At 35.4% G+C, this 12,500-nt stretch overlaps 1 protein-coding gene across 2 annotated transcripts in view; it reads left to right on the top strand.

The window, feature by feature from the left end:
* LOC137616258 (uncharacterized) overlaps positions 1–12,500 on the top strand; it is an 86,553-nt gene that overhangs the window by 66,374 nt on the left and 7,679 nt on the right. Inside the window, exon 5 of one of the 2 annotated variants that reach the window (XM_068345877.1) lies at positions 7,475–7,650. The exons of the other annotated variant lie outside the window; for it this stretch is intronic. Within the exon in view, the coding sequence (XP_068201978.1) occupies positions 7,475–7,650 (176 nt within the window). The remainder of the gene's footprint in view (positions 1–7,474; positions 7,651–12,500) is intronic. 2 annotated transcript variants of the gene reach the window in all.

Raw genomic sequence — 12,500 nt, forward strand, 5'->3', positions numbered from 1 at the left:
ACATTATTTGCTTGACTATGCAAATATAAAAAAAATTGTGTGGATTGAAAATATTAAAAGACACATCATAAAGATATGATTGTGTTCTTTGATTGTATTAATATTTGGAAATCTGTTGATTTATGAAAAAGTTTACAACAAAAATATCATGAAAGCAACGATGAAGGGAAATCAATTTGATAAAATAATTTGTTAACAAAAGCTCTTTGTAATCTTCAAGAGTGAAATTTTTTGCAGAATTATCAATATATCACAATGAAAAGAGTTCAGTCCTTATCTAAGTTTTTCAGATATCTTGGATGTACCAAGAGACTTCTTAGAAATGGTAAGTAAAATTAAAAGCAGAAAATATCCTCATGATTTCAATGAGGTGAATGGACCTTGAGCAATAATATTATTACATTTACCAAGTGACAAAGGAAGGAAAAACGATATCTATATCATTTCAAACTTGAGGAAAAGGCTAAGGCAGGATGTGGGGCAAACTGAGAGTTATCAAAGATAGGGATGGAAATATATTGCAAAGGGATGAAAACATTTGGAGGAGATAAAGAGAGAATTTTTAACAGCTATTGAATACTGAAAATGAGAGAGAAGCTGGGGGAGTCACAAAGGGCGGAAGAGGCCAGTGTGAAGAACGTAATGCAGAAGTGAAGCATGCATTGAGTGAAATAAAAAAAAAAATGGTAAAGCTCCGGGCCCATCAGAGTTTCAAATTGAAATGGCCAAGATACTAGCTACAAAGTAGGAAGAATAAATGCTGCATTTAATAAGTTATATTGCAAGAGGAAATGATGCGCAAAGACTGCAAAAGAGTTACATGCATCTACGTTTCAACAGAAAGGTAATAACATGTAATATGGTAACTACAAGGGAATTAAACTAACAGGAAATGGTATGAAATTTTTGAAGAGGGCATTAGATGAGAGATTGAGAGAGATTGTAAAGAATGTGACACAGCTTTATAGATTCATGAGGGGATAACCACTGAAAAGGAGGAAGACTTATAGAAAACGGTTGTAGAGTTGAAAGAGTATTTGGAGAGTAGTTCCTTGGGGGTAAATGGTGATAACACTGAGGTTTTGGTGACCAATAAGGAAGGTAGGGCTCGATTATAAGATATGAAACAATTTAGATACTTGGGATCTACTGTTTGTTTCAGATACTTGGGATCTACAGTAAGTCAGGAGTGGAGTTAAGAATAGGATAAAAGAAGCCTGGAGAAATTGGCGGTAGGTAGTGGGAGTTGTATGTGATGGGGAAATGCAAATCAAGCTAAGGAGTTGAGTTAAGAATAGGATAAAAGAAGCCTGGGCAAATTGGTGGTAGGTAGTGGGAGTTGTATGTGACGGGAAAAAGCAAATCAACCTAAAAGCCAAGATGTATGGCACAGTAATAAGACCAGCGTTGACATATATATTGGTAAAATGAGTAAGCAAATCTTTAGAGAACAGAGATAAGAGTGCAGAGGTGGACTAGAAAAAAAAAATCACTGATTGAAAGATTGGAAAAAGGGGAAATAAGAAGAATGGCAGGTGTAGTGAAGATTACAAAAGTGAGAAGAGTGTCACGACTGAGATGGTGTGGGAAGATATCGAGGATGGATGGTGAGGAGGAAGTGAGGAGGACCTAGAAAGAACCGTTTACGGGTAGAGAAAGATCGAGAGAGAGGCAGAGAATTAGATGGCGAGATAAGGTAAAGAATGATATGGAGAGAAGAGGTATGGAGGAAGAGGATGCCGTTGATAAAAGGCATTGGAGAGGGTGCACCAGGCAACCAACCCCTTGATGTAGAGATGGCGATGAAAAAAAAAAAAGGTTATGTAGCATTCTGATTTCAAATTACGGTCATAGCTTGGGTAGTAATGATGATAATAAAACTATCCTAAGGCGACCCTAATTATTTATTGCTAGCTACACGCTTGACTATTTTATAGAAAAAAAATTTATTAAAGAATAAATTAATATCCTAAAATAAGCTGGCGAAATAGTGATCCAAATAAATTGTTTTTATTCTAACATAATGACTACAAAGAAAAAAAAATGAAGAATTAGAAAGGTTTTGGCCGTTGCTCAAAGCTCCAAATCCTCTTCATAAATATTGCAGAATGATTGCAGTTTCCTCAAGTTATTTTTCAGGATATAATAAAAACAATTTGACTCCTAACGTAAGCAAACCTTTATCGTTCAGAGGGGCCATGCTGATTAAAAAAAAAGTGAATTAGAAGTTCCTCAATTATAAAAAAAAAAAAAAGTTACAAAAACCATCCATAAAAAGGTGAATAATTTCATGAAAGTTGTTATTATCGATGAAAGACATCGGAAAGTCGATAACCAAACAACTTTAATGGCTATATCACCCGTTGCGTAATGTCAACATGCAGATAAGCAGTACAAACCCCCAATTGGTGCCTTTACCTTTAGGGAAGTAATGGACGCGGTCTATTAGGATTGCACTTGAACAGAGGACCTGACAAATGGGATTCGATCTGGAATATGAATGATCCGTATTTGAATAGCAACTTGAGATAAATGTTTATTTCAAAAGACATCAAAGCGTTATAATTGGAAAGGGACTTGGTATGAATTAATTACTTTGAAGAGAGAAATAATATAACCTTTCCATCTGAAACGACTTTATGTAGAGAAATAAGCATGTACATAACCTCAATATCGAAGCGTTCTATTTTAATTCCCACTTGATATGATAGTGGTACTTCTAAAATCAAAACTCTTATTGCAGTGTTCTTAAAGTGAAAATTTTGGAAGAAAGTGATGCGTCCGAAAAGAGACCTAATAGTGAAGAGTCATATTTGAAATCAAAACCTGAAAAATATTAGATATTTGATAAAGAGTATTGAAGAAACATATATGAACTGACATTTGAGATGATGATTGCGTACCTAAAGGAACTTGATGTTAATGTTGAATGCCATGGATAAAGATATTTCTCTTGAACAAAGACTAAAGATGAAAGGATTACCTCCAACAAAGAAAAGATGAAATCGTTACTTCTAACAAAAGACTTAAGGAAGAAACTTTTGCATTCAATAAAATTCTATGGTAGAATTGTTACCTTCAAATATAATTCATGATAGAAGCATTGCCTTCAACATACTTGCCTCCATCTAAGACTGATTATAAGTGTTGCTTCCAGCTAAGGCTGATGATGAAAACGTTGCCTCCACCTAAGACTGATTATAAGTGTTGCTTCCAGCTAAGGCTGATGATGAAAACGTTGCCTCCACCTAAGACTGATTAGGAAAGTGTTGCTTCCAGCTAAGGCTGATGATGAAAACGTTGCCTTCACCTAAGACTGATTAGGAAAGTGTTGCTGCCAGCTAAGGTTGATGATGAAAACGTTGCCTCCACCTAAGACTGATTATGAAAGCATTGCCCTCCACCTAAGACTGATGATGAAAGCGTTGCCTCCACCTAAGACTGACGATGCAAATGTTGCCTCCACCTAAGACGAAGGATGAAAACGTTGCTTCCACCTAAGACTGATGATGAAAGCGTTGCCTCCCACCTAAGACTGATGATGAAAATGTTGCCTCCACCTAAGACTGATGATGAAAATGTTGCCTCCACCTAAGACTGACGATGAAAGCGTTGCCTCCACCTAAGACTGACGATGAAAATGTTGCCTCCACCTAAGACTGATGATGAAAGCGTTGCCTCCACCTAAGACTGATGATGAAAGCGTTGCCTCCACCTAAGACTGATGATGAAAATGTTGCCTCCACCTAAGACTGATGATGAAAGCGTTGCCTCCACCTAAGACTGATGATGAAAGCGTTGCCTCCACCTAAGACTGATGATGAAAGCGTTGCCTCCACCTAAGACTGATGATGAAAGCGTTGCCTCCACCTAAGACTTATGATAAAAGTATTGCGTCCACCTAAGACTGATAATGAAAGCATTGTCTTCATAAAAGATTCGAGAAAAAAGCTTTGCCTTCAACAAAGGCCCAAGATAAGAGTTACGTTCAGAAAAAAAAATCAATACGAAACGGTTGTGTTTAATAAAAATCAAAGATGAATGTGTTGCCTATAACAAAATCTGAAGATGAAAAAGTTGAGCGTTGCCTTCAACAAAATTTCAAGATTAAAATGTGGCATTCAACAGACTTACAGTAGGATAAAACGATTACCTGCATCAAAGACTCAAGGTGAAAGCGTCGTCTTCAACTAATACTCGAGATGAAGGCATTGACCTTAACAAATACTCAAGATGAAAGCATTCGCTTTCAATTAAGATTATGTAGGAGATGCTGGCAGGTGAACTGTTAGAGATTAATTTGCTGGCACTGGTCATTCTTAGTTCGTAAGGTCTCAGGCATATGTTCTTTAATCTGAATAAGAGTGAATTTGATTCAACCTTGGGAAGCTGCTGGTGAACATACTATACACAGTCAGTTTTGACATTTCTGGCATTGCTCATTCTGTTTCCAGAGGACTCCAAGGAAGGTGTACGAATAGTTTCAAGCATATGTCCTTTTCACCCTGGCTAAAAAAAATGATTCTTAGCCTTTAGGGTTCACTTCTTAAACCTAACCCAGAACTCTAATTTGGCAGCCATACACTGTTGAGATATTGGTGGCCGGCAATACTTTTCTAGGGGATAAAATATTTTGCGTTCCAAACTCGGAATATAAACACGAGGTGAGGAGGCAGTATTTTTATAACCAGGTATTCAACAACTGACCATACCCATGTAATTAGTCAACTAATAATATCAACAGGCTAGATAAACAGGCTTTTGATTGTCAAAACTTCAGCAGTAAGGAAAGACCCTTTAAAAGCAAGAATTAGATGAATCATATGCTAGACTACTCGAAGATATCTGTATGGGTAGGACAGTAATCCAAAAACTTCATAAAGATAGTTGGAAAAATCTGATTAAGAAAAAAGTTAGACAGGGAGAACTCATTTCTTCTAAATCATTTTGATAGGAAAGCTGTATGAATCAATATTAATGGGGAATACCTTAACAACTTAAGATTTGCAGATTACATAGTTCTATTTAGTGAATCATGAGAGGAATAGCAAAAGATGATAGAAGATTTGAATAGATAAGGCAGAAATGTAGGAATTGAAATATCAGTAAAACTAAGATAATGTTCAATGAAAATGCAGAAAGACGGCAAATAAGGTAATTGACCAGCCTCTAGAGATTGCTAATGAATATATGTACATAGGGCAGACAGTAAGGGTTTCCCCCAGGCCATGTGACCTAAATTGATAGAAGGATAAACATGAGATGGAGAGCTTTTGATAAACAAAATGAGATTATGAAAATTAAAACGCCACTTTCTCTAAAGAGAGAAGTATCTAATCAGATGGTTCTATCCGTATTAACTTACACGTCAGAAATTTGGAGCGTTACTAAAGTCTTAGAACTTAAGCTAGTTACAATTTATAGCTATGGAACGAAGGATAGGAATAACACTAAGAGATAAAAATAAAAAGAGCAACATAGATACGAGAACAAACTAAAGTAGAGAATATGCTAACAATTATGAAAACGTGGGCAGGACATATAATGGGAATGAAAGGAAATATATGGTCGAAAAGAATAACAGAAGCCGTCCCTAGAGATTGCAAATGAGGCAGGGGAAGGAGGAGAAGACATGGATTGACGTGTTAAGAAAATTTGCGGTAATGGACTGGCATAGAAAGGCCATAAACAGACGGGAGTGGAAGGACATGTCTGAGGCCTTTGTCCTGCAATGGACTAACAACGGCTGCTAATGATGATGATGATGATGATGAAGATTATATATATATATATATATATATATAGATAGATAGATAGATAGATATGTATATATATATATACATATATATATACATATATATATATATATATATGTATGTATGTATATATATATATATATATGTATGTATGTATGTATGTATGTATGTATGTATATATATATATATATATAGATGTATAGATGTATATATATATATATATATATGTGTGTGTGTGTGTGTGTGTGTTTGTGTGTATGCACGCGCGCGTACGTTGTCACTTTATATGTGATTTTATGGTTATTAAACTTTCCTCACCCACTTCATCTACAATCAAGTACACTGGATAAATTGATCATCTCATTTCAGTCGAAATCTTATTTTTCAGTTTGTGATGAATTTTCCGAGTTAGCCTCTCTCTCTCTCTCTCTCTCTCTCTCTCTCTCTCTCTCCTCATTTATCATCTAACGCAAAGTCTGGATTAACCCTGGATTCAGAAAAAGTCCCAGCGAACTGTACTCTAACTCCCAATAAATCATCTCAACAGCCTGGCTGCCTCTCATTAAGCTTACTTCCACTTCCTCAGCCATTAATTTCTGTGCGCTCATTTTTCACCTTCAAAAGGGTGGTTGAAGTTGCTTAAAATTCACCCGTTAAATTTCCATGCCATTTCTTGGTCTGGGAATACACACATCCTAATTAATCTTATGAAATTTTCAATGTATAATTTTTCAGTTAATTTTTCAATATGTAATTCTTCAATTCCAGATTAATTGCAATTTTTTTTTCAAACAGTAATTTTTTTATTGCGTTTCCTAGCAATCTCTCAGATAATTATTTTACTTTTTTTTTTTTAAGGTCATTTTTCATTGTGTTTCCTAGCGATATTTCATATTTATTTAAGAAATGGACGGTACTAGTATAATTGATATTATTTATATTCAGAATAATACTGTAATAACACAGTTCAGCAAATATTTCACTCACATGAGGGAAGTAATTGCTTGGTTCATTCCATTTGCATCTATTTTCGCCAGTTTTCAATGGATTTATCAGGGCACTAATGAATATATCATTTCATCTATTGTAAATCTTTCTATTTTCCAATTACCCTATAGTTGTAAAGGAGAAAATGAGAGAAAAGAAGAAGTGATTGAACGTAAACATGATGTAAACAGTACCAAAACCTCTTAAGAATATTTAGAGAATTCTGTTACTAAAAGAAATTTAGAATTAAGGACTATTGTAAGGTTTCTACTAACCATAGAGCTATTGTAACTATGTTCTCGGGGAAGAGGACAGACTCACCCATGCATATTTTTTGGAACTTAATCCATATTATGTTGTCAGTAAAAATTTAGATGAAAAATCACTACTGATTATATATACATATATATATATATATATATATGTGTGTGTGTGTGTGTGTGTGTGTGTGTAGAAATCACGAAAGCTGACGCATGATGAATATAAAATGTTTTATAGCCACGAAAGGAAAAATGAAAAGACTTGATTGCAGTTAGTACTTTCATCTACTCAGGACATCAGCAGACTCAACACTTGGTTTTTTCAAAAGAATTATGTTGAATATTGATTAGAGCAAGCTTATCTAATACAACTAAGTTCTAATTTGATATCTGAACCATTCAAACCAGTCTTTCTGGAAATAAAATCAAAAGGTGACTCTAGTCGTCGCCATTAAGAGCCTCCTCCATTACAGAACCGAACCTCCTTGATGCGCATATGGCTTTGGGTGCGAGCGGTCAACTTACTGGACATCTTGGTGGAAAGCATTTACTACCTGCCGTTGTACATCATGGAAACCATTGGATACATCACGCTCCTCGCCGTCAGCATTGCCTCCATTCTCATCGTCAGGTCATACGTTGTCAGAGTAAGTCTTTCATCTAGTATAGGGTCGAGCCCTTGTCTCTCTCATGAGAGGCATTTGTCTTATTAGAGGCGAATTAGTATCTCCAAATGTGAGGCACTTGAAAGCGATAGCATTGTAAGTTATGTGGGTATTTAATGTCAGGTTATGTATGCATTTCTTATATATATATATATATATATATTTATACATATGTATATATATGTATATATATATATATATATGTATATATATATATAAATATGTGTACGTATATATATATATATATGTGTGTGTGTGTGTGTGTGTGTGTAAATATATACATATATTTATATTTGTATATGTATATGATGTATATATATATATATATATATATACATATACAGTATATATAAGAAATGTCTTTGTAGTATAAAAATACAAGTGACACAAAAATTTCTAAAGGCCAAGAACTATAGTATATACTCCTCTAAAGATGACTTTGTACCACATTTAGTTTAACAAAACCGTCTACACAGAGAGCTTAAAAAGCTAGTTGTGGCGTGGAACTGGAATCACTATATTTTTACATTGAGCTTCATCCCTCAGCTCCTATCTGCATCTGCAATTGCGATTGTAAAACCTCAATTTATGAAATGATTCAAGGCCACATTTCTATATTATTTCATATCCGCAGAGCCCAATACTTTTGGGTTGAAATGGTAATTGCTAATCTCTCTCTCTCTCTCTCTCTCTCTCTCTCTCTCTCTCCTTTGTCTTATTTTGAAAACTACCTGATATTAATTTAGCTCTTGTCACTGCGATTGTAACCTAATTTGTTCTCCTCTCTCTCTCTCTCTCTCTCTCTCTCTCTCTCTCTCTCTTATTTTGAAAAATACCAGATATTAATTTAGCTCTCGTCACTACGATCGTAACCTAATTTGTTCTCCTCTCTCTCTCTCTCTCTCTCTCTCTCTCTCTCTCTCCTTTGTCTTATTTTGAAAACTACCTGATATTAATTTAGCTCTTGTCACTACGATCGTAACCTAATTTGTTCTCTCTCTCTCTCTCTCTCTCTCTCTCTCTCTCTCCTTTGTCTCATTTTGAAAAATACCCGATATTAATTTAGCTCTTGTCACTACAATCGTAACCTAATTTGTTCTCTCTCTCTCTCTCTCTCTCTCTCTCTCTCTCTCTCTCTCTTATTTTGAAAATACCTGATATTGATTTACCTCTCGTCACTACGATCGTAACCTAATTTGTTCTCCTCTCTCTCTCTCTTTCTCTCTCTCTCTCTCTCTCTCTCTCTCTCTCTCTCCTTTGTCTTATTTTGAAAACAACCTGATATTAATTTAGCTCTTGTCACTACGATCGTAACCTAATTTGTTCTCTCTCTCTCTCTCTCTCTCTCTCTCTCTCTCTCTCCTTTGTCTCATTTTGAAAAATACCCGATATTGATTTAGCTCTTGTCACTACAATCGTAACCTAATTTGTTCTCTCTCTCTCTCTCTCTCTCTCTCTCTCTCTCTCTCATTTTGAAAAATACCTGATATTGATTTACCTCTCGTCACTACAATCGTAACCTAATTTGTTATCTCTCTCTCTCTCTCTCTCTCTCTCTCTCTCTCTCTCTCATTTTGATAAAAATTTGTTTCTTGATCCTTGAATATTCAATAATGAGTCATCTACTTATTTCATTACTCGTCAATGATTTTATATGATTCGATATTGTCCTCGGTAAAATCCTTACTATTAATATGATTGAAATAGTTTTTTACTGTATAACTTCAAGAGCGTCTAAACTCCCTGACAAAAATTATTACTCTATATATCAAGGGTTCAAAGATAGTGTTTTCTCATCTATATAATCCATTACTTACATAGCAACGGAAAAATAATTATTTGCAAATTAAACATCCATTCCCCGGGAAGAAATGGAAACATCTGAAGCAGTTCCGATCTTCTACAGTCATTGTGAAAAACTTCATAGGATTAATTCTTTCAAACTAAATGGAAACACGGTCTTATTGTCCTATCATTTATAAAGCATCATATATCATCAATTTTTAATTATATCAGTGAAAACACCTCACAACAGTTGATTTTCCAATGATATAATAGCTAATATTAGTCTCGGGGTATGTAACTGTTAATGACATGTGTTATAGCCTACACATGAATCGAGAATAATTGACCTTCTGACTGTGAAATATACGTAGATGAACACGTGGATATAATTGCCTTGCATATTATCAGTTAAGCTTAAAACTATGACGTGTAGTGACCTAAATTTAAATTCAACTTAGGCTTAGATACTCTATTAAAAATCAATACCAATTAGTTTTACTGATGCCAAATTGCCATTAATTTTACATAACTGAAACGCATCGATAGAGCAAAGTAGCTCTGATTGGCCGTCAAGGAGTCATCATTAATCATGTACATTCAGCCACAGTTTGTTTGCAGACCATTTTTATTTGCCCCGTGACTTCTGTAATTGGTATGAAATTGCATTTCACATATTACTTTAAATCTGTAGTATGATTTGTAATGTATAATTATTATATGTTCCCTCTCAATATGTGGTTTAAGCAATCACATGACTAACTTGTGGACCTATAAAATACGAATGATTACAATATATATATATATATATATATATATATATATATATATAGATAGATAGATAGATAGATAGATAGATAGATAGATATAGATATAGATATAGAGAGGTATTGGATTCTTTGACTGGCCAGACAGTAATGTATTGGATCCCTCTCACTGGTTACGGCTTATTTTTTCATTGCCTACACTTACACAGAGTAGTCTGGCCTATTCTTTACATATTCTCGCCTTTCCTCATACACCTGACAACAATGAGATACTAAACACTTCTTCACCCAAGGGGTTAATTACTGTACTGCAATTGTCCAGTGTACTTTCCTTTTGGTAAGGGTAGAAGAAACACTCTAGCTATGGTAAGAGCTCTTCTAGGAGAAGGACACCCGAAAATTAAACCATTGTTCTCTAGTCTTTGGTAGTGCCATAGCCTCTGTACCATGGTCTTCCACTGTCTTGGGTTAGAGTTCTCTTGCTTGAGGGTACACTCGGGCACACTATTCTATCTTATTATTTTTTTTTCTTCCTCTTGTTTTTTTTGAAATGGTGTATTGGGCAGGCTTAATAGAAGGGCCATGGATGCCTGGTGGTTTATCAAGAGGTTGTCTTTTCCTTTTTCTGATTTTTTCTTCTCAAAACCATCCTTACTGTCCTCCCTTCAGTTGAAGTGGCTATCCTGGAGGGTATTTAGCCTTGCATGTTGTATCAGCTCCTCCATGTTGACCAGTTTTTCCGACTTTTTACTATAGTCTATGGGTTTCATCAATCACTATATTTACAATTCTGTACATATTGTTTTTGTTATAATTCTTGTTAATCTAGTTTTTAAGTATGATGCCTCTTTTTTTTATTTCTATTGATTCTTATGCTGTCAGGAGACATTGAGCAAAATCTGGGACCAATACGTCATAGATTTCGTCAATGTCGTCTTCTGTATTGCAATATTTGTGGTCTTCATACAAATATTCAAGACCTTACAGTTGCGTCCAGACAGTATGATATTCTTTTGTGCTCAGAAACTCTGGTTTCTAATATGAGGCACTCATCTGAGCTCCTTATAACTGGGTTCAAGAAGCCAATAATGTTGAAACGTGATGCCATCCCTAGGGCCAGGGGAATGGCGTTGTATATTTGGAATGATTACCCTGCTTCTCATAAGTCCTGCTATCAATGTGGATGTCATGAGATTCAAGTTTGTGGCAGGCATAACAACTTTTATTTGTGTTCGATCTACCGGAATCCAGACATGGATGATTCTATCTTCAATTGTCTTCTTACTATTTTGGCTAAGATACAAGAAGATGATAGTAAGGCTTCTTTTGTCTTTGTTGGTGATTTTAATGCTCACCATAGGGAGTGGTTAAGTTCTATCTCTCCTACCGATCGCCATGGCTTAGGAGCTTTAGACTTTGCCTCTGAATCAGGCTGTGAGCAAATCATGAATGAAGCTACCCACAGGTCTGATAATTGCTTGGACCTCGTATACACTGACTCCCCTGGCGTTATAACTAGTAAGGTTGGTTCACCAGTCTGGACATCTGATCATGCCTTGATTTCATTAGTAGTGAAGACTGAATAGCCTGTCCCTGATATATCATACTCTTGTAAAATTTATATGAAATCCCAAGCAAACTGGAATGGGATTTTGCATGATCTTTTGTGCTTGAATTGTTCACAGTTATATACTAGTGTAGATCCTGTTGTCACTTTAAATGAGAATATAGTCAACATAATTGATAGGCGTATCCCTTCTCGTGTGCTAAGGTACCGAGTGAAGGACAAACCGTGGTTCAATGATGATTGTAGACGTTCTTATTTGGAGAAGCAGGAGGCCTATCATCTTTGGAAGGGTAATAGATCAGATTTGACCTGGAATAACTATACTCAGCTTCGAGATTTTTCTCAGAAAGATTATGCCTCAACTGGAAAGGAGTACAATTTAACCATAAAAGAAACCCTTTCTGGTATAACTCAGTAACATAAATGGTGGTCTACCCTTAAATCTGCACTTTTTGGGTGTAGATGCAACATTTCCTCCTTTACTTAAACCAAATGGCTCAGTCACTCACTGTCCAAAGGAAAAGGCAACCCATTTGGCTGATGTTTTTGTCAGTAAACAGAGTAATGAAAACTTGAACTTCCTCATTCATGTTTTCCTGAGGCTAAACTAACTAGTTTAGCTTTTCGATCTCGTGAAATTAAAGCTCTGTTGATGGACCTTGATGCTTATGGAGGTGTAGACCCAAATGGTATTTTTCCTTTGTTTTTTATAAAGA

Source organism: Palaemon carinicauda, chromosome 22 (assembly GCF_036898095.1).
Source record: "Palaemon carinicauda isolate YSFRI2023 chromosome 22, ASM3689809v2, whole genome shotgun sequence".
Lineage (NCBI taxonomy): Eukaryota > Metazoa > Arthropoda > Malacostraca > Decapoda > Palaemonidae > Palaemon > Palaemon carinicauda.